General features: G+C 38.5%; 2 protein-coding genes across 2 annotated transcripts in view; both read left to right on the top strand.

The window, feature by feature from the left end:
* Positions 1-23,367, top strand: part of LOC127220706 (zinc finger protein 729-like) — a 33,235-nt gene extending 9,868 nt beyond the window's left edge. The window contains 4 exon segments of the mRNA XM_051182633.1: positions 946-2,169; positions 16,686-16,713; positions 20,843-22,616; positions 22,618-23,367. Of these exon segments, the coding sequence (XP_051038590.1) occupies positions 946-2,169; positions 16,686-16,713; positions 20,843-22,616; positions 22,618-22,692 (3,101 nt within the window). The 3' untranslated portion in view covers positions 22,693-23,367.
* On the top strand, positions 6,964-18,468 carry LOC127220704 (zinc finger protein 58). The gene is made up of 3 exons (XM_051182632.1): positions 6,964-7,086; positions 14,020-14,146; positions 18,359-18,468. Exons 1-3 carry the CDS (start codon positions 7,081-7,083, stop codon positions 18,466-18,468), a joined length of 243 nt encoding a protein of 80 aa, XP_051038589.1. The 5' UTR covers positions 6,964-7,080.
* Positions 23,368-23,612: the final 245 nt, after the last annotated feature.

Here is a 23,612-nt window from a genome sequence, read left to right as displayed (position 1 = left end):
ACTCATCCTTGTTTTTCTTATTTTGCAATTCTATTTTCTGTGTTTGACTTTTTAAAGTCTAGACACCTTTACATAATATGATAATATGTTTAGATGTACCCAGGATATTTTTCTAGATGATACTACTAGTTACTGTATTCTTTAGGACAATGTAAGATATTGAGATACCTATGCCTAGGTCCATTGCTAGTGAAACTGTTATCATTTATCTATAAAAATATTATTCCTGATTTCAAGCCATGTGTATTTTCTCTCTTCATTGGTTAGTCAATAGATGTTGCCCTCTGAAACTGTACAACTTTTGTATTTATTGACAGACATGTTACCCTTAGCCAAACTTATGCCACTTCTAAGTGAACTAGAAAGTTTTTTCAAAATTTGATTTTTTAAGTATGTATATTATTGTTGGTAAAACATAACACTCTCTTAAATATTTCATACGTATTGCTTAAAATAAATCTTTACAAGATTTTAGAGTTTTGAAAGCTGAAAACTCTATGTATGCTCAAAAAGTTTTTTTGTATTTCTTCCTCCAACCAATCTATTACAGTTATATTGGCTTCCTGTTTGCCCTGTGTTCCAACTTTGAGTTTTCATGTAAGACCAAAAATACAATCTTTATATAATGTGTGATGCCCTTTCAGATTTTTTTAAATTAGATGTTATAATAAGTTTGGCTATTTAAAGTAAATAGCTTTCCATTATTTATTTGTTCTACATTGTCTTCATATTCTCAGTTCAGTGGTAGATTAGTGTGTTTACAACTTTATTTTCTAAATGATGCTACTGGGAATATAGGTGTGCAAATGTCTACAGTTTGCCATTTGTGTGATGCTTATGTGTTAAAATAGTCACAATTTTAAAGTATTAATATTAAAAATTGAGCTGTGTAATTAAAAAATATGGTGGTATGCTTGTATTGATGCTTCAAACCTTTTTCAACAGGATCAAAACCCCACAAATGTAAAGAATGTGGGAAGGCCTTTGATAGAAACTCAGTCCTTATTCAGCACCAGAGAATTCATACTGGAGAGAGACCCTATGCATGTGAAGAATGTGGTAAATCTTTTAACTATTCTTCCAGCCTTAAACAGCACCAAAGAATTCATACCGGAGAGAAACCGTACAAATGTGAAGTATGTGGCAAAGCTTTTAGTTGTTCTTCATACCTGGGTAAGCATCAAAGAATCCATACTGGAGAGAAACGCTACAGATGTGAAGAATGCGGGAAACCTTTTACTAATTGTTCAGGCCTTGTTGTTCACCGAAGAGTTCACACTGGAGAGAAACCCTACAAGTGTGAAGAGTGTGGCAAGGCCTTTAGTGTTCGCACAACACTCTCTAAACATCAGATAATTCACACTGGAGAGAAACCGTACAAGTGTGAAGAGTGTGGAAAGACTTTTAATGTTCACTCAACCCTTTCTAAACACCAGAGGATTCACACCGGAGAGAAACCGTACAAATGTGAAGAATGTGGCATGGCCTTTAATGTTCGCTGCATCCTTTCTAAACACCAGAGGATCCACACTGGAGAGAAGCCCTACAAATGTAAAGACTGTGACAAAGCTTTTAACTGTTCTTCCAGCCTTCACCAACACCAACAAATACACAGAGGAGAGAAACTCTACAAATGCGATGATTGTGACCAGGCATTTAGCTGTTCTTCTTATCTATATAAGCATAGGCGAATCCATAGTGGTATGAAACCCTACAAATGCAAGGAATGTGGCAAGGCCTTTTACTGTTCTGTGAACCTTATTTACCATCAGAGAATTCATACTGGAGAGAAACCATACAAGTGTGATGAGTGTGGAAAAGCCTTTAGCATTTGCTCAACTTTTATGAAGCACCAGCGAATACATAGTGGGGAAAAACCCTATAAATGCAAAGAATGTGACAAAGCGTTTAATAACTGTTATAATCTAATTCAACACCAAAGAATTCATACTGGAGAGAAGCCCTACAAATGCAAAGACTGTGGCAAAGCCTTCAATTATACTTCAAGCCTCGCTCAACACGAAAGAATTCACACTGGAGAGAAACCCTACAAATGTGAAGAGTGCGGCAAAGCTTTTAACTCTTCTTCAAACCTTAAGCATCATTGGAGACTCCATACTGGAGAGAAACCGTACAAATGTGAACAATGTGGCAAAGCCTTCAAAAATTGTTCAGGCTTCACTCGACACTACAGAACTCATATCAGTGAAAATTCAGATTAGTGTAAACACTGTCTCAGAGCCTTCAGTAACTGTTTATTGATACTTGAACACTAAAGAGTTCAGATGAGAGGGAACCCTTACAAATGAAAGGAATAAAGGAAGACCTTTAGTAACAGTCAACTTTTATTCAACATCGAACATTTCATACTGGAGAGACCTTGTGATGGTGAAGAAGATAACTGTGTTGAGTATTCTAGACTTAGGCAACATCAAATTCACATTTTAGGGAATCCCTACAAATGCAAATAATGTGGGAAATCCTCACTAACCATGAGTGAAGTCTAGTCAATTCACACATGCACAGTGACTTGGGATGGAACAGTCAAATATGTAACAATGAGAAAAGCAAAGTAAAAAGCACTGTGTAAGCAGTGTTGGAAGACTTTCTTCATCATGTAGACCTTAAGAGATAGAAGGGAATGATTATAGACAAACTTCATGAAGTGTATGTATAAAATTTAACAAAGCATGAAATACTGCTTTCCAACTCATTACAGACTTTGGAATCATGCAGATAACTCAAGTCTGTGAGGTATCAATATGTTATAAATCCAAATTATAACACAGGCTCAGTTTTGTAAAATGTGAAAATCTAAGTTTTATCAGAAGAACACGACGAAGTCCTGAAACTTTTTTTTCTCCCAGGGAATATTCAATACATTATTGGAATCTGAAGTTTAGTGACTTTTGTAAATAAAAATAAGTAGTTCTTAAGTGCATTCTCAATGTGGTGTATAGAATTGCATTCTACCTTGGTGAGGCTAATCTGGGTTGTTCTCTTGACACATTCAGGAACCTCAATTAAAGAACTGTCTCTATCGGATTAGCCTATGAATGTGACTGTTACATTTTCTTAAGTACAATTAATACAGGAGGTCCCAGTCCACTGTGGACTATACCAGCCCTAGGGCTGCAATTGACACTGGAAATAAGCGAGTAAGTAGCATTTCCTCCATGACCTTTGCTCAGGTTCCTGCCTTGGGTTTCTTCAACGATGGACTGCAATATGTAAAATTATATAAACCCTTCCTTATCCAAGTTGCTTTTTGGTCATGGGGTTTATCAAAGTAACAGAGAAACAAACTAGAACACAAGGGATCTAGGTAACATTTTAGTTAGACACTAAATTATAATTTATACTGGGGATTAGTGGATTAGTCTGTTCCCAGTGTTAATGTGCTTCAGGTAATTTGTAGCATATTGTCTTTTATGTTGTATCATTCTTCATCCACTTGCTAATTACTTTTATATGTGTTTTATAGAAATAAAGTTATCCCTTTTTGACTCTTGTATTTTATGTCAAATTCTATCAAAGGTTTTTACTGTATAGAACCTCTTCAGTGTAACAGTGTGCACCTAGCTAGTAATCCTTTATATCAGCTGAAATATGCAATGATAAATGAACTTTGGCATAGAGAGAACTTGAGGATAAAAGGGACTGCTGAAATAGGTTTTCTGTGAAGAGACACCATGACTATGGCAACTCTTATAAAGGACAACATTCAACTGTTGTGGTGCACTTACAGTTCAGAGGTTCAGTCCATTATTGGGACATGGCGGTGTGCAGGTAGACATGGTGCTGGAGAGGTAGCTGAGAAGTCTATATCTTGCAGGCAGCAGGAAATGGACTATCTTACTGGATGTGGCTGGAGCATATATGAGACCTCAAAGCCCACTTGCACGGTGATATACTTCCTCTAGCAAGGTTACACCTCCTAATAGCAACACTCCTTTTGGGGGCCATTTTTTTCCAAATCGCCACAGAAGGTAATTCTGAAATAGTTGACTTCCTATTATCAAACAGACAACCATACATACTGAAACACAGGCACACCCTGATTTTCATAGAGTTCATTCCTCTGAAATAATTGCTTTTCAGTCTTTTTATGCTACATCTAATATTACTGTTAGTCTTGCATCACAAAATGCATTGTTTATAAAAGAAGGAAGGTTTAGTTTACCAATTATGTGCGTTTAATAGTGTCTAATATTTAACATTTTTTCAGAAATTGCCTTTAAATTATACCAGAGCAAATATACTAAGTTACACATTTATTATTACATCTCTTTTTTTACATACTCCTTTTCATCTTGGTTTAATATTTGATGTTTATTGAGATATTATGTTGAGGAAACACTGGGAAAGCTTCATATATATTACTGTTAGAAACAACAGAAACAAAATAATCTCCCCTAGTAAAAAAATATCAGAATGGGAGGCTAGAGAGATGGCTTAGAGGTTAAAAGCACTGACTGTTCTTCCAGAGATCCTTAGTCCAATTTCCAGCAACCACATGGTGGCTCACAGCATCTATAATGACATCTGGTGCCCTCTTCTGGTGTGTAGGCAACAGGGAGGCAGAACGTTGTATACAAAATAAAAAGACTCAGAATGGTATTCTTGCTTTTTTTTTTTTTTTTTTTTTTTTAAGAAAATTGATGAAGAAATGGGTGAAGACAACTGTGCTGCCACTTCAGAGCAAACACTGAGCTTGTGGCGAGAATGTTCCATTTCTTAGTTATCTTACTCTTTGGTTGTTCATTTAACCTCCAGCTACATGTGCAACACAGTCACTGTCCTTTGTAACCAACACTATAGCTCTCATTTTCTCCCTACTCCATCTTATCAGAAATTTTAATTTCTGGTATGTACTTTCAGTTTCCCTAATACAGGGGTAGTTTTATTTAGGTATTCATGGCATTCTTCATTTATAAGTGCTTATTCATTATTGACCCAAAGTAACTAGTTGTATATGCTGTACACTATGGTTTTGACATATTTAATTATATAATAAATGAAATTTGCAGATCTAGCTCTAGCGTTGATGATTTTCATGGTAGGGATATTTAGAATCCTTTAGACTACTGTGTTATGGATTGCAAATTATGAGCTGTCAATATCCTGTAGTGATATTGAGTGCCTCCCATATATATTAGATATTAGTATGTCTCATTTGGAAAAATAATTTCTATATATGTCCAATTTTAAACCAAATTATTTGAGTAGTTTTTGTTATGTTGTTTGACAACACTATCATCTGAATTAACTACTGAGTGATTAATTTTGAACAAACATTTCTTATCAAATTCTAGAATGGTTTGAATGCACTCCAACTACACATTGCGTAGATTTTGGCTATTTCTATCAGGTAATCATTAGGGGAAAACTAATGAAGTCTCTCTAGAAGCCCAAAATTACAGTTTCTTTCACTCTTTCCTAGTCTTCATTTACCTGTCGAGTTTTCAGTTTCTATTGTTTTGTTCTTTTGGGGTGGTGGTGGTGGAGTGCCACATAATACCAAACTTGTTTCAAACTTGCTATGTACCTAAGGATGACCTTGGACCTCTGATGTTCCTGTCTCCAGTACCCAGATGTTGGATTTCCAACATGTAAAACCATACTTGGTTTTATGCAAGCACCTTTAGTTTGAATTTCCAAATACTCAGACTGGGCACTTTTTCACATACTGTCTGTTTGACTTCACATATTTAGAATTGTCATTTCAGAACATTTGCCCATTTTTAAAAAAAATACATGGATGGTATCTGGTGATTGACCCCTGGTTCCTCTAATGATAAAAAAAATCCCAGGTTCTTGATGTGTCTTCAGTTTGTTATTCCACTGGGGATTCTAAGGCAGGATATTTAACATCTGTGACAAAACGCTGGTAGAAATGGGATGATTCCTCCCAAATGGTCATGGCAGGTAACCATCCTCTTCTAGGAAGAGAATGTCCTGGATCAACATCTATTTCATTTTGTATTTTCAGAAACATAATTATGAAGACCTTGTATTCCAGGGTATAATTGCTTTTCCATCCTGAGTTCGTGAGAGAAGTTCAAGGCAGATACCTTCGGTTTTCAGAACACATACTGAGGAGTAAATTCAGGGCCAGGGAAGACACGAACTGAACATGCTGGCTGAAGTCTAATGTGGAAGAAAATCCTAACGAACAGATGTCACTTGTCCTCCCAGGGAGGCATCATCCTCCACCCTCAAAATGGATCCCCTCAGGGCAGGGCATAGCCTGAAAACCCCCTTTAAACAACATGACATAACTTTTTGAGTAGCGCATAGACTGATCTCAACACTTCTATCAATCAGATGGCAGATGCCATGAACCGCATTCAGCATTGTAGCTGTCTACGATATTTTAATGGCTAAATTCCTATGTAATAGCACTTACGTAGCGCAGTGTGATAGAACTAACTTCCAAAATTACAACCTAGAGCTCCCATTAATGCGATAAACTCAAGGAGGTTTTCCTCTGAACTCTACTAAAAAAGGAATTCTTTGCTCTTGCTGGATTGCCTCCATATTCCAGCCCCCCGCCCCCATTGCGAATGTCCATCATTATCAAAAGACTTGATTTTCCAAAATGTGTTTCTGAGCATCTGTATTCAGAACCTGAGGGGGGGAAAATATCTAAACTATCCTGTAGTTTTAAACCACAACATACAGACTCAAAAGTAAGCAGTAAATCTGATAAACATGGCTGTCAAAGGTTCGACTCACGTGCAAACATCTCATTTTGAGAACTTGAGATTTAAAATGCGGCAGCCTGACTCCCCGTGGTTGTACACGTGCACACAGGACTTGTTTCTACCCATTCTCTTGTGCAAACAGTCTGACACTAACCCAGCAACTACACAAACCACCTTCCCTGGCTCCCCGGCAACTCGCTTGGCACAGGATTGTGGGAAATGTAGTTTCGTCCGCGGCGACGTCACAAACAAGGACTCTGGGAAGGGCGCTTCCGCGTTCCTTCTGCGCCTGTGCGTCTCTGCTTTCTGGCCGTCTTCTCCAAAGTTGGGCCAGTGTCGCGGGTCCTGTTGGCGCTCTGGTAGCATCTCTGACATGGAGGTTGGTCCAGGACTTAGTGCGACCAGAGGGGAAATGCGAGGTGGGCGGGTCCGTGTTGAAGGGAGAGGTCCTGGGGTTGGTGGGAGGTGCTGTGCTGACCCAGGCTGGGCCATTGCCTCTGGATGCAGGAGAGCACTGGGGAGAGATGGGGATGATGCAGGAGCGACCACTCTGTTAGGAGGAGGTTGCCTTAGCCTGCCCTGAGTGCTGAGACAGGAGCTGGCTCGGTAGCCCAGGACTGGAGAAAGGTGACAGGTGTAGGATTTTGCCCACGCAGGGTGCATCTGTTGACAGCCTGTCTCAGAGGAGCAATGCCATTACTACACAACACTGTCTTGATGGATGTTGGTCTCATGAAGTTCTTGGCCTGTCTGGAATAAGTGGAATTTCTGGGCCCTCCTGCGCTTATAGCCTGTTAGTTTTCTCCGAGGGCTATTGGTGTATTGGAAGTGTGACAATTTGTCCAAATTCTCAACCTGACACAATCTAGTTGTCACTGGGAAGAGATTCTCCATGACAAACTGTCTAGACCAGGTTAGCCTCGCAGATTTCCTTGATTATTTAATTGATGTGGGGTGACCACATCCCACTGTGAGCCTCACCATTCCCTGAGTTTAGGTTCTGGACTGTGTAACAGTGAAGAAATCGAACTGAACCCTAGGAGCGTGTATGCATTTCTTCTCTCTCCGTTCTGCTGATGTGACTAGCTGCTTCAAGTTATTACTGCCTTGACATCTTGGCATTGATAGATTCTAGTCTAGAACTCTGAGCTTTTCACCCCTAGGTTCCCCCCCCCCCGTGTGTGTGTGTGTGTGTGTGTGTGTGTGTGTGTGTGTGTGTAGATTATTTTATTGCTGCAACTGGAAAGGAGATTAAAACACTATGTTAGTCCCTGTCCATTACTTTAATTAAACCTCTTTTTAGAGTTCTATACACGATTACTGTATTTACATCATTTCTATTTTTCTTCTCCCCTTCAATTTTTCATTTCCTCCACTTTCTCTTAAATCCATGACCTCTTAGTCATTGTTTCAAATGTTTGCACGAGGTGTGTTGTTTGTGAGAGGTTGTTTTAAATGTTCGCGTGTATGTGTGTGCACGTGCGCATGCGCACACACACACACACACACACACACACACACACACACTCACACACTCACACTCACATTCACATGAATAAACACAGCCTGACAAGAAAATCCATTTGGTGTTTCTTGTATGTCTCTAGGTCTGAATGCTCAGGATTGTATGAACTGTTAAGAGATTCATCCGTGGAATAGATACAACACCCACTTTGACATCGGACTCACATGTACATACATGCAGGCAAACACCTGTCCACATAAAGTAAAAATAAATAAAACTTGAAAGAAAGGATTAAAGTAGTTCCTGTCCACTGAAGAGATGGCACTGCTGCTCTTGTAGAGAATCTGAGTTCAGTTCCTTGCATTCATGTTGGGCAATTGACAACTGTCTGTAACTACAGCTCTAGGGGATCTGGTGCCTCTGGCCTCTGTGGGTACTACACTCGTGTGCATGTACCTGACACACACACACTCTTTTGTGCTTTGTTCTGTGTTTTTGAGAAAACTTCTTGTGAAGACCAGGTTGCCCTCAAACTTGCCATGTAACTGACATTGACTTTAACTTCTGTTGCTTCTGACTCCTGCATGCTGGTTCAGACGTAGGGCACCTTGCTCACTTTTCCATTCTGTACTTTTTACCCCTCTGTGCACTATGCAGATGGTTATCTGTCACTTTGTTCTCTTCCTTCGTGACTTACCCTGTTAAGACAGGACCTAATTATATCTTTAATTAATTTAGGAAGTGGCAGAATCCCACTGGGAATGGACAAAACATTTGAGATGTAAGAAGGAAATTTGGAGGGATGTGTGTTAATTTATAAGAAATGATCCATGTTAGATGCTTAGCATTTTGTTGTTGATACTGTATCTGAAACACCATCACAGCTCAATCATCATTGATTAGACATAGTGCCATGTTGATTTATAATGTGTGCATGTGTGTTGTTTGTGGCTTTACTGTTGGATTTTTAAAGTTGTCTCATAATCGGAGAATTAGTATTGAGAAGAAAGTCATTTAATAGGGATAAAAGCATGAAAGTGGACTGTTATGGTCAGAGATATACAAGATGAAAATATTGCTTACATTTTGACTATCTTAGTAGTTAAGCATAAGTGTTAATTGTCCTCTGCTAAGAATATTCATTGATGCCCAGAGGTATATATGATCATTTTACTTAGAGGTGAGAAACACAACTTGTTTCATCCATGGGTAACACAACTAAGAACTACCAACCACCTGATGACTTCCTTTAATCTACAAGGGACCTCCACCAAAGTTGACTCTTTGATTTTGCCATAGAAAAGGATTTCAGGATGAGCTCACATGAAGCAGAGTTGGTGTTTATTAAACAAAGAGAGTTGGGCAAGAATAAGGTAAAGAAATGTTGGACTCTGTCTCATAGGTGGCATGTATGGGTAGAAGGAGCTGTGGCCCATGGGGTTTTACCCATTTACCATTAAGTTTTCTAAATGCATCACACAGAAAATTCATAACTAGGAGTTCTTGTCTGTAGCATGTGTCTTTCTAGGGCTTGGGATGTTTAGGCTCCAAAGTACATAAACATCTTGAACAGTTCACTTCATTATCTACCCTTTCTTGTGCTGCATTTTCCAGGTCAAGAGACTTTTAGAAGAGAAATTTCTAGACACCGATGATGTTATACAGACTAGGACTACTGATGTCACTTAGTAGGTAGTGTTTGCCTACCACTGCATGAAGTCCCAGGATACCATACATTGGCATTCTTCACAGAACTAGAAAAGCAATCCTAAAATTCATATGGAAATATAAAAGCAAATGAAAAACAGTCAAAGAAATATTTAACAGAAAGAGCAATGCTGGAAGTATCACAATACTGGATGTCAAATATATTACAGACTCATACTAACAAAACCAGCACGGTATTGCATAAACATTGACATGTATGTAAACCAATGGGATAAGATAGAAGACTCAAATATACCATTTAATGTTTAAAGACAGTTTCACTATATAGCCCTGGCTGTCGTGGAACTCACACCGTAGACCAGGCTGGCCTTGAATCCCAGAGATCTGCTTGTCTCTGTCTCCTGAGTGCTGGGATTAAAGGCATGTACCACCAGGGCCCAGTTAAACCACTTAATTTTTGACAAAGTTATCAGAAGCATATACTGGAAAAAAGAAACAAAGTCTTTAACAGCTACTATGGGACAACTGTATTTCATATATAGAATAACATAGGGAATAGTCCCTTGAATGAACAATTGTGATGATATACGAAATTAAATGTATTAACTAGAGTGAAGAGTCAACCTACTGAATGGGGAAAATCCTTGCTAGTGACATACCGGACAGAGTACTGAAGTAGCTGTAGTACTAGTAGTACTGTGATGTGTTTTACTCTTTTTTTTTTTTTTTTTTTTGGGGGGGGGGGGCTGCCACCCAGCTCCCAAATACATTACATGGAGGCTTATTCTTAGAAATGTCCAGCCTTAGCTTGGCTTTTTTTTTTTTTTCCCCAGCTTTCTTTAATTTATATTATCACATCTACATTTTGTCTTTGGGCTTTTCCCATTCTCTTCTGTAAATCTTACATTGACTCCATGGATTGCTATGTAGCTAGACGGCAGACCCCTGACATCCTCTTCCTTCTCTGGCTACTACTTCTCCTCTCCTCCCAGATTTCTCCTTCTATTTATTCTCTCTGCCTGCCAACCCCACCTATCCTTGCTCCTGCCTCACTATTGGCCTTTAGCTCTTTATTAGACCATCAGGTGTCTAGACAGGCGATGTTAACACAGCTTCAGAGAATTAAACAAATGCAACATAAACAAAAGTAACACACCTTAACATAATATTCCCACAGGGTACTAATTCTAAATACAGAAAAAGTAATGCAGAAATTAAGCGGGTCAAAACTAAACCATTCAATCAACAAATTGTCCAATAAATAGATATTTCTCAACAGGAGGTAATGCAAATGGCCAAGGAATAATTTGAAAAAAAAAAAAAAAACTCAGCAATTTCAACTATCAGAGAAATGCAGATTAAAACGACTTTAAGATTCCCCTTCACCCTAGTCAGCATGATTGAGTAAATGAATGGCATTAGGTGTTCACAAGATGTGTGGGAAAGAAGAAATATTCACTGATGGTTGGTATGTGTCATTACAGAACTCAGTAAAGAAGTTCTTCAAAATACTGAAAATGGGAAAATCAAATGCCCTAGTTATACCATTCTCCTGTGTACCAGAAGGGTTTTAAGACAGTATCCTGGAGCAATACTTATCCCCTCCCTGTTTTTGACTGCCAAGTAAGGCCAGCATAGGGGCCCATTAACAGATACTTGGACAAAGGAAATGTGGTTCATATACACAATATATGGAATATGAAAGGAGAAAGGGCAACTAACTGGGGGAAAAGGGAGAACCAGCTGGGAAGGAAGAGGGGTTATTCAAGGGGGCCTCTAAGCATGTCAGTATGTAGCCATTGTAGCAAACCCACCCCTCTGCCAGTGGGATGGAGAATAGTGAATGGCGTAAGATATGGATGCATAATGGGAGTTTGTGTACTTCCTGCTTAACTTCGCTATGTACCTGAAGCTGCTCAGTTCTTAGAATAAGAAAAATACACAATTTATGTTTTTTTATTAGAGAGGACTGCTGGGGAGGAACAGGAATGCAAAGAAAGAGTAATGGTCTGTAGATGAGGATGTCATGATGAAACCTATTATTTTTAAGGGTACTCTAAAAATAAACACACACACACACACACACACACACACACACACACACACACACAGAGAGAGAGAGAGAGAGAGAGAGAGAGAGAGAGAGAGAGAAGACTCAAACCCAAACAACAGAACATGGAAGGAAACGTGTAGAAATGGCACTGTGTATCTCAGGGAAGTGGGCATCCAGTCTGTGGTGAGCTGCAGAGCTGAGAATGTGGGGTGTGGTAGAATATCTGGCCTCGTTCAAATCATGTGTGTTCTGTCTCCTTTAACATAGCTATCTCTGGGTTTGTGTTTTAGTTATGTTCTGTTGCTGTGATAAGAAACTGTGGCCATGGCAGCTTACAGAAGAAAGAGTTTATGTGAAGGTTAGAGTCTATGACAATCGTGATAGGGAGCATGGCGGCAGGCAGGCATGGTGCTGGAGCATTAGCGTAGAGCTAACCTCTTGAGACACAGCCATGAGGCAGAGAAAGAGAAGGGGGGGGGCACTGGAAATGGCATGAGTCTTTTCAAACCTCAACACCTCTAGTAGCACACCACTTGGAACAAGGCCACACCTCCTAAACCTTCCCAAACAGTTCCACCAACCAGGGACCAGGCATTCAGAAATAAGAACCTTTAGGGGCCATTCTCATTCATACCTCCACAGTTTGTCATGCTGAACACATGTGTTCAGTAATTTCTATCCATGTGTACATAAACTTCACATTGTCTTCATCAGTACAACATGAAACAGAAATATTCCCAAATGGCGTGGTGGAGGTGGATTCCACAAAGGTCACCCCTCTACCTTAAAGTCCCTCAGTTACACACTCTGCTTTTCTAAGTGGGATACTGGGAGTCATGAATAACATGGTAGATACTCTGAGACAATGAGATCTCATTGTTGATTCAGAACAATCCATGGATCAGGTTTCCTCACAATCAGCTCCACATTTATTGTCTGGGTCTTACTGTGCTTCAGCTTAACCTTGAGTTCTCTATATAGTGGGAGATAGGTGACTTGCTAGCCATGAAGAACGTAGGGACTAATGTACAGAGCCCGCTTTGAGCCTTCCCATATCTCCCCAACAAATAGATGAATATTTATCTGTTGCTAGAGTTTCTTGTCTGACTAGGTCCCATTGTCCTTCAGCCACAAATAAGCATACAGAGGCACATATTAATTTCTGAAACTGTTGGCCGAGGGCTAGGGCTTGTTATTGGCCAACTCTCTCTTAATTATTAACCCATTTCTATAAATCTGTGTATTTCCACATGGTCTTGGCTTACCAGAGAATGCCTGGACCTGTTACTACTTTGGCAGCTACATGGCGTCTCTTCGGGGTCTCCCTCTCTCTCTCTATGCCCACTCTTCCCAAGATTCTCCTCATCTCCTAGTCCTGCCTATCTTCCTGCCTCTGTTGGCCAAACAGTGTTTCATTCATCAACCAATAAGAGAAACATATATACAGAACGATGTCCCCCATCATTTATCTAAACAGGGTGGGGTGAGAAGATGTAGAAGAAAAACGAAATAAAAAACTTTAAAGTGACATCTAATGTTCTAATATTTTTTTTTAATTTAAAAGCATTGTACTTTTATTTTTCAAATGTATAAATTTGTTAAAAATCTTCCAGTTCCTTTTTTATCTGTGAATTCTTCCCTTATTGTTGCCCTCTTGGGTACTCAAACAAGTGTCCCTTGGTATGCTGTCATTTACCTCAGTACTGAAGTGGGTACGTATTCAGAGACTCAGCCCTTCCCCAGGAGCTGCTGCATCAGAATCTGCATGTCCATTTCATGTGTAACAGTTGAGGAGAACCACTCTAACTCAGTGCAACTTTCTCCTATGAGCAGTGTATACAACACCACTATAGTATGTGAAATACATATTGTATTCATGCTCTATTTTGTGTATCTGGAAATATACATATGGGTTTGTTAAGGCATATGTCATTTTCTTTCCCTGAAGATGGATAATGTATAAGCTATTATGAAAAAGCATGTCATTCACTGTGCTATTACTCTTTCGCGTTGTGTGAAATTAAAAATTACGATTCCAACTACATATTATTTCTATATTGATAGTAAGCTTCCAGCTACACTACTTAATTAAATTAACATATACTCTTCATCTGTTTTCATTTCAGGGGCTGCTCTCCTTCAGGGACGTGGCCATTGATTTCTCTGCAGAGGAGCGTGAATGCTTGGAGCCTGCTCAGTGGAGTCTGTATAGGGATGTGATGCTGGAGAATTACAGCCACCTCGTGTTCCTGGGTGAGGATCTCATCCACAGTGAATTCTTAATTCTCTGTAAACGTGTAACTTCCTCCATTTGTAGACTATCTAATGGGAACTTGTGCTTTCCAACAGTGAGTTTCTGATTTTGCATTATGAAACAATTATTTCACAATTTTACACATGCATGTAATGTACACTGACTAAACTCACCCTTATCTGACCCTTTCCACAGACCCCTGTTGATGGACCATGTCTGGTGAAGGCCCTGTGCAAGTGACCTTCACTGCTTTGAATAGCCATGCACTGTCTAGAAGACTTTCTCAACAGGACTCTTTCCAGTTCCCCCCAACTTAGATGTTTTTTCCCAGCTCCTTTTCCATAACATTTACTGAACCGTAGAAGGATTTTTATAGATGCCCATTTAGTGTTGAAAACTCACCAGTCAGCTATTCATAGTACCTTGGCTAGTTATGAGTCTCTATGTTAGCCACCACCAACTGCCAGTCGCAGCTGCTCTCATTAACATTGAGAACAGCACAAATATGTGCACATAAATACAAACATTTAAAAGTCTGTTTGACATCATGTGCATTTTATAAAACAACAGCTGTAGGGCCTAGGACCTCCCCAGGCACAGCTTTTACCAATCATGAGCTATTGTTTACTTGTAATAGTCATGCCCGTGAACACATCTTGCCCAGTAGGTTGGTATTATGTAGGCAGATTTTTTTGTTGGGACCTTCAGCTCCCCAATAATGACAGGGGGACTTTTTATTAATTATGAAAGCTCATCTGATAGCTTTGGCTTGTTTATAACTAGCTCTTATAACTTAAATTAAACCACTTGTATTGATTTACTTTCTGCTTCTTAGCTTTATTACCGCATCTCCATATTGCCCATTGTGCTTGCTCTGTGTCTCATGAAGTCTTTCCTTTCTTCTTCCCAGAGCTCTCTCTGTCTCCAAAAGTCCCACCTGACCACTTCCTGCCAACTGTTGGTCATCCAGCTCTTTATTAAACCAATCACAGGGACTCATCTTCACACAGTGTTAAGGAACATTCTACACAGTATTATAGTTTTCAGGGTTCACAGATGCCTCCTTTCTACCCCCAAAGCCTTCACACATCACCTCCCATCCTGTGAAAGCTGACCGGCCAGAAGAAAGCTTCCAGTTCTCTTAAAACTTGACATGTTTTTGTCCCACTACTGAAGCGTGTGATGACTTGGGTAATTATATCTTATGAGCTAGTCTTTTGGGCAGTCAAGAGGAATGGAGCAAACTTGCATTGCTTTGGTGGTCCCTGGCACACCCTGAGCAGAAATTCATAAGAGGTATTCTACCTGTGTGATGGAACTTAAAAAAACAAAACAAACAAACAAACAAACAAAACCTATGTTTTTAGTGAGCAGTAGTGTCCATCCATGCAGGACATGTTTCTTTAAATTATTCTTTAAATTAGTTTACAGAGCAATAGGATTCTGTGTGGCTTTTTAAATCCTTTCTTTTAGCTAATCCTCTCCCCCAGGTACTGGACTTCCCCACCACACACACCCTTCTCCCCCTCAGTCAGTCCTAACTCTACTTTCCTATCACTGATATTGTAGTATCACCGTCTGCTCAGGCACTCCCTCTTCAGTGTGACCTTCCAGTCTGCTACAGGTACTCCACAGGAAACAGAGAAATCTGAAATTCAAAGCTAAGATCCACACATGAGAGGGAACGATTGACATTTCGTGTTTCTGGCTCTCATTTACCTCGCCCATCCTTTTACCTGCAAATTGCATAGCTTCATGTTTCTCTATACCCGAGTAAAATTCTATTGTGTGTATATAGAAGGCATTTTCACTGTCCACTCATCCTTCATTGGATATGTAAGCTGATTCCATTTCCCAGCTGTTGTGAACGGAGCAGCAGCAGTGACCATGGAGATACAAGTATTTCTGAGGGGAGATGGAATCTGTCGAGTTTGTGTCCAAGAGCGATGTGGCTGGGTCATATGATAGTTACGGAGTTTTACTTTCAGTTTTTTGAGAAATCCCTCACTTCAATTCCCATAGTGGCTGCATCAGTTTACACTTCCGCCACCCTTCAAGTGTGTTCCTTCTGTACATACTTGCCAAAATTTGTCATCATTTGTTTTCTTAATGATAGTCTTTTCAATTCAGGTGAGCTGGAATCTCAAAGTAATGTTTTTATATCTTCATTTCCCTGATAGCTAAGGATGACAAACACTTGTAAAATGTCAGCCGTGGGTTTCTCTTTTTTGAGATCTCTGTTCAGCTTCCAAGTCCAATATGTGATTGGATTGTTTGTTTTCTTAATGCTTACTTTTTGGAGGCATGCTAGTCACGGTATTTCCTGCCACAGGTATTAGCTTCTGGATATCTTCTCTTATTCTTCAGGCTGCCTTTTCATTCAAGTAACAGTTTATTTTGCTTCTCTTATGGTTTTTGAATTTCTGAAGGTCTAGCTCTTCAATTGTTAACCTTCTTCAGTGACCACAGCCCTGTTCAGAAAGACTTTATTTAGCCCTGTTTTGAGATGCAGTATGTTTTCCTCAATCACTTCCAGAGTTTCTGGTCTCACATTGAGATCCTTGATGTATTTTGAAGTTAGTTTTATTTAGTTTCATTCTTGTACACATTGGCAGCCAATATCTCTGTACCACTATGGAGAGCCTTCTTTTCAGTGTGAATTTTTGGTATGTTTGTCTATATCTGTTGGGCTGTAGTTTGGTGAAGTTATAAAATGGGTCTATGTTTTTGTGCCAAGCGTATTCTATGTTATTATTGTGGTCCCATATTGGGTCTTGAATTCAGGCAAAGTTACATTTCCTACTGTGTTCTTTTGGTCAGTATTACGTTGGCTTCTGAGGCTCTTTTGTGCTTTCATATAAATTTTAAGATTTGGAAAAAATTTTCTTCATAGAATGGGCTCAGAATTTTTATTGGAATTGCAAGGAAAAATGTAAATTGCTTTTAGTGGAATGGTCATTTTCACAATATTAAGTCTTTCAATCCATAAGCACAGGGAGTTTCTGATCTTCCAGTATTTTCTTCAATTTCTTTTTATTTTTTTCCCTTCAGTTTCTATTATTCAGTGATTTAACTTTCATTGCAGAGGTCTTTTATTTCCTGGGTTAGGTTTTTTTTTTTTTTTTTTTTTTTTTTTTCAATGTATTTTCTTTTCTTTTTCTTTGGGTTGGGGATGGGTTTAGTGAATGAGAATTTCTTTGCTTTTGCTGTATAGGAAGGCACTGATTTTTGCTGATATTTGTATCCTGTCATTTTGCTAAAAGTGTCTTTCAGATTTGCTTGCTTCTTGGTGGAGTCTTTGGGGTCTTTTATATAAAAAGTCAAATTATCTGCAAACATAGGTACTTCTTGGTATAGTTTCATAATTTCTGTCTTTGAGTCTGTTTATATAGTAAATTGCATTTTTTTGATTTATGTGTTGAACTATCCTTGCATATGAGTGATGAAGTACAGATGATGGTGGTAGTCATTGTGATGTCTTTTTGCCAGTATTGAGAAATTTTGCATCTATGTTCATCACAGATAGTGGGCTATTATTTTCTTTTTCTTGTTCTCTTTCTCTCGCTTTCTTTTTGGTTGTGCCCTTTTCTGGTTTTAATACCAGGATCATATGTACTAACAAAATTGAGGCAATATAAAATAAATAAGGATATCTACAACAGACAATGAAATTGAAGTAATAATTAAAAAAAAAAAAAAAACCCAAAAACCTTCCAACTTCAAAAAGCCCATGTCCTAGTGGATTCGTTTTATAATTTTACCAAACTTTTAAAGAAGAAATAAGAGTAATGTTTCTCAAATTAGTCCATAAACTAGAGAAATAAAGCCTCCAAACTCCTTTCACAAAGTCAGATTTCTCCTTTTAAGGAAACTTAGGGGAAGCTGTATTTGTAGCCGATGAAGTTAATTACAGTCCTTGTGTTTTCAACCTTGGTGCTTTGGTAGTGTGACTCCTTCGTTCTCCTTGGAATTTTATAAATCGAGACACATGAAGTATGAAGCATACATCTTAATATAAATTATTTTACCAGCAGCTTTAACTTTTTTTTCTTGAGGTAAAGCTGGATATCTCCATCAGGAAACATTTAAAGAAATTATTTTCTGCCATCTTTTGTTTTACTTCCTCTTTTCTTATAAATACAACAGTGATACATAAATGTCAGTCCTAGAGAACGACATACAGCCATCACATTTGCCTTTCTTCCTAACAGGTCTTGCTTTGTCTAAGCCGTACTTGGTCACATTTCTTGAGCAAAGAAAGGAGCCCTGGAATGTGAAGGGACCAGGATCAGTTGCTGTATACCCAGGTATGTGGGAATGAGTAGATCAGAACATACAAGAGAGGTTTAGCGATGCCACCGCAAGGCAGGTGTCAAAAGCTGGCTGGATGGATTGGAGGCTATTTTAGGGAAAAAATGGTGATGTAGAATGCTCCACCTGTCATCTCTCAAAGTAGGACATTTTCTGACAGATGCTTATCATGCTTTCATTTTCTCAAATCTGTGCTTCCACTCTAGTGATGTCTGCATGCATTTAAAGTGACTGAAATCTGTCCTTTTGCAGGTGAGGGTCTGGATCATTACAGACTTGTCATTGCTTTCTGTGTCTCAGAAACTTGTACACAGTTCCAGTGACTTCTGTATAAATCCTCTAATTACATTTACATGCTCAGTAATTAAAGTTGTCCCATCAGACGTCTTTGTAAATTATTATAGTGAATTTTCTGCCATACATTGATTGTCAGTCATTTACGATGCATTGTTTTCGTGACGTGATAGCAAAATGTTGTACACAAGTAGATGTTGCAGAGTATTTGCACACTGTATGAAGATGTATTGCTGTGATTGGTGCAATAGAGAGCTGAATGGCTAATAGCTAGCCAGTAGGTATAGGCAGGACTTCTTCAGACTGAGAGGACTTGGGGAAGAAAAAGATGGAGACAGCAGGAGATGCAGAGCAAGTAGGATGTATAGGAGGAGAGGTAATAGCCATGAGCCATATGGCAGAATGTAGATAAATGTAAATGGGTTAATTTAAGTTATAAGAACTAGATAGAAACAAGCCTATATTATAGGCTGAGCTTTCATAATTAATACATCTCTGTGTCATTATTTGGGAGATGGCGGGACAGAGGAAGATGCAGTACAGAAAAGGGGAAAAGTTGTTGGATATTTTGGTTGCATTCGGATGCTGCCAAAACTGCCTATGAAGTTTGCTTCGAATGAGAGGGCAGAGTCTAAATGACCAAAATTAGCCATAGAGGTTTTGGAGGACTGAGGCCAGATAGACACAGGAATTAGAAGTGTGGGGCTGAGAGCATCTTGGCCCTTTTCAGTTGAGCAATGAGAGAAAGAAGAGGTCATTGGTTGGTTTTCTGCTGCCTCTCTGATCACTCAGGTTCTTACCCTGGTATCTGACTCCCACATTTTTATTGATAAAGAATAGTTAGATAAATGCTTCAGGTAGATGAGTATTTTTAGTAGCTTACCAATATTCTTTCAGAATATTTCAGAACTTGCAATTGCATTTTCTGTGTTTCACTTTGTATCGGTTCCTTCATATCTGTTGATAATGTCCTTAGATGTAACTTTCATTATGATTGGATGACAGTTTTTAGAGGTGGCTTTTTAGGACAATGTAAGATAATAAAATGTATAAGTCATATGACTAGTTCCAGATAAAACTGATGTTCTTTCTTCATATATTAAATACTAATCCTGTATTTCCATGCTATGTGTATTTATTTTTCATTGGTTACTTAATAGTTGTTTTATCCTGCTAAGTGAATATTTATAGAAGTTATTATAATTTCATAAACAATTGATAAATACGTTGTCTCTACTGACACTTCTGTATTTAAAAGTAAACTTGACATCTTAAAATCACTCAATAGCCTTTTGTTTATTTTAACTGAGATTAACATAAACATGAAATTTATTGTCTTAAATATTTGATCTATGGTTCAGTACATTTAAATTGTTATGCCACAAATCTTTCAGAAATAGCTTAGCTCTCAAGACAAACGTAGGAAAATAATTTTGTAATTTTTTTTGTTCATTCCATCTAGTCACCATTCAGATAAGTGTTCTCTGAGGTTTTCTGTTTTAGAATTTTCATTTATTTCTAATTAAATAATACCTGTCTTATGTAATAGGTGTATTTCATTTTGCATACTGCCCGTAAGAGTTTTTCTTATCATATATATTTTATTACTGCTTACCTTAAATGTGGTGTGTGTGTATGTGTGTCTGCCGAAGGCTTTGGTTCATATAAAGGACAGAAGACAACTTACAGGATTCAGTTCACTCTTTCCACCATGTAGGTCCCTGGTAATCAGTGCTTTTATTCACAGAGCGATTTCACTGGCTTGAGTGTACTTTAAAATTTTTGAATGATGTTCCATTGCTTTTCAGTGGAACTCTGTAGTGTTTCACTTATTGTATTTTTTTGATTAATGCTGCAGTGAATACAGTTATGGAATCATGTCTATCTTCTCATTAATATGAGAGTAAGTCACATTTAGAGTTGTATCTATGGATGCAAGGATTCATATAAAAGGTAAGCTTTATAATTATAGCCATGTGGTTAATCTTCTACTGATACTTCCACCTTTGCTCAACAGGAATAAAGCCTTATCAATTGAAGGAATGTGGCAAGACCTTTCCTTGGAATTCACTTAATCAACACCATAAAAGTCATCCTGGAGAAAAACTTTACAAATGTGGTGAATGTGGTAAGGCCTTTAATGTTCGTTCAACACTTTATAAACACCATAGAATCCATACTGGAGAGAAACCCTACAAATGTAAAGAATGTGGCAAAGCATTTACATGTTCTTCAAGCCTTAACCAACACCACAGAATTCATACTGGGGAGAAACCCTACAAATGTGAATGTGGCAAAGCCTTTAATAATTCTTCAGCTCTCACGCAGCACCAGAGGATTCATACTGGAGAAAGACCATACAAGTGTGAAGAGTGTGGCAAAGCCTTTAATAATTGCTCAGCCCGTACACGACACCAAAGAATCCATACTGGAGAAAGACCCTACAGATGTGCGGCTTGTGGCAAGGCCTTCAATTTTCCCACATCACTTTCTCAGCACCAGAGAATTCACACTGGAGAGAAACCCTACAAATGTGAAGAGTGTGGCAAAGCCTTTAACTGTTCTTCACATCTTAAACAACACAGAATTATTCACACTGGAAAGAAACCCTACAAATGTAAAGAATGTGGCAAAGCTTTTAACTGTTCTTCCAGCCTTAACCAACACCGTAGAATTCACACTGGTGAGAAACGCTACATATGTGAGGAATGTGGCAAAGCCTTTAATAATTGCTCAGCTCTCACTCAACACCAAAGAATTCATAGTGGAGAGAAACCCTACAAGTGTGAAGAGTGTGGCAAAGCCTTTTATAACTGCTCAGCCCTTTCTCGACACCAGAAGATTCATACTGGAGAAAAGCCCTACAAATGTGCAGATTGTGGCAAGGCTTTTATTTTTCGCTCATCACTTTCTCAGCACCAGAGAATCCATACTGGTGAGAAACCCTACAAATGCAAAGAGTGTGGCAAAGCTTTTAACTGTTCTTCACACCTTAACCAACATGGGAGAATTCACAGTGGAGAGAAACCTTATAAATGTGAAGAGTGTGGTCAGACGTTCATCTGTTCTTCATACCTACACAAGCATCAGAAAATTCATACTATTGAGAAACTCTATGAGTGCAAAGAATGTGGTAAGGCCTTCAGCTGTTCTTCATACCTTAAGTATCACCAGAGATTTCATACTGGGGGGAAAACTTACACATGCAAAGAATGCGACAAAACCTTTAGGTCATCTTCATACCTTAGGAATCATCAGAGATTTCATACTGGAGAGAAACCCTACACATGCAAAAACTGTGGCAAAGCGTTTGTTAATTCTTCAAGCCTTCTTGTACACCAAAGAATTCACACTGGAGAAAAACCATACAAATGCAAGGAATGTGGCAAGGCCTTTAGGTGTTCTTCGTATTTTAAATATCATCAGAGACTGCATACTGGAGAGAAACCCTACACATGCAAAGAATGTGACAAAGCCTTTGCTAAATCTTCATGTCTTATTCTACACCAAAGAATTCATACTGGTGAAAAGCCCTACAAATGTGCTGAGTGTGGCCAGGCCTTTATCTGTTCTTCTTACCTGAGGAAGCACCAGAGAATCCATACTGGTGAGAAACCGTACACATGTGAAGAATGTGGCAAAGCTTTTAGCATTTACTCAACCTTCACCCAACACCAGAGAATTCACACTGGAGAAAAACCTTATAAATGCAAGGAATGTGATAAAGCATTTAATAATCATTCAGCCCTAATTAAACATCAAAGAATTCATACTGGAGAAAAACCCTACACTTGCAAAGAATGTAGTAAAGCCTTTAATAATAGCTCAAGCCTTATTCGACATCAGCGGATTCATACTGGAATGGAAACACTAGAGGTTCAAGGATTGTGGCAAGGCCTTTCATAATAATTCAACTCTTAGCTCAAAAAAACTCTGGTAGTGAGAAAGTCAAATGGAAAAAGGGTGACTAATAAGTGTTATATACATATACAGTGTAAACATTCACGCATGAAAGAAACCCTATAAGTCCAAATAGTGTTGCAAGTCTGTTAGCTTTTTTTTTTTTTTTTATATCCTAAGTGATAGCGGAGGGTTTGCATTGGGGAGCCCTAATAATGTAATATGTCAGGACTTTTAATGAATGCTCATTCCTCATCAGTGAATCCATGCTTCACAGAAACCTTAGCATTTATTGACTTTGGGAGGAACTCTGTCCAATATGTGTGAGCAAAGTAGTTATGCTTGAGGAAATTGTGTAAACATAAAGAGTGTAGCAGAGCTCATACGTCAGACTTAGTGGGTGTGAGAATTACTATAGGTGGTTAATCCTATACATATATAGAATAATGTAAATCTAAACTAAATATTTCTTATTAATTATGGGACATTATTTGATGTGATGGAAATAAATTATTGCAGACAGAAGAATTGTGCACTTAACTCAGTAAGGATATGTATTTGTGAAAGAAACCACATTTACAATGTGGCCTCATGTTTGAAAACAGAAGCTAGCACAAATCTCAATCTGTTAAAAGAACAAGACTAGTTCCCGATTGATTTTAGTCTAGTTTTCCCCACAGAGAATATACAGTAGGTATAAAATAGAGTTTGTGTGCGAAGCTTACCTCTTTAAATAAATAAATTTGAATGGTTTGTAATGTAGTGTCTCTGTTTTTATTGTACAGCATATTCTATCATAGACAATAATATATCCCACCTTACTAAGGGAGGTAGGTGACAGGATTTGGTTGTATACTGCTGAGAATTGCTTGAATAACTGGTCACTGTATCCCAGATGCCAGTGTCTTTCAAATAATTTGGAGGATATTATTCCATTTGTTACATATTTGTTCATCACCT

Source organism: Phodopus roborovskii, unplaced genomic scaffold, assembly GCF_943737965.1.
Source record: "Phodopus roborovskii unplaced genomic scaffold, PHOROB, whole genome shotgun sequence".
Taxonomy (NCBI): Eukaryota; Metazoa; Chordata; class Mammalia; order Rodentia; family Cricetidae; genus Phodopus; species Phodopus roborovskii.
The sequence above is the reverse complement of the archived record's forward strand: the minus strand, read 5'-3'. Positions and strand labels throughout refer to the sequence as shown.

Bases quoted from the DNA above. Each gene is read 5' to 3' on its own strand.
- LOC127220704 (XM_051182632.1), top strand. The intron at 14,147-18,358 runs GTGAGGATCTCA...TCTTCCTAACAG, and splicing joins CAGCCACCTCGTGTTCCTGG to GTCTTGCTTTGTCTAAGCCG.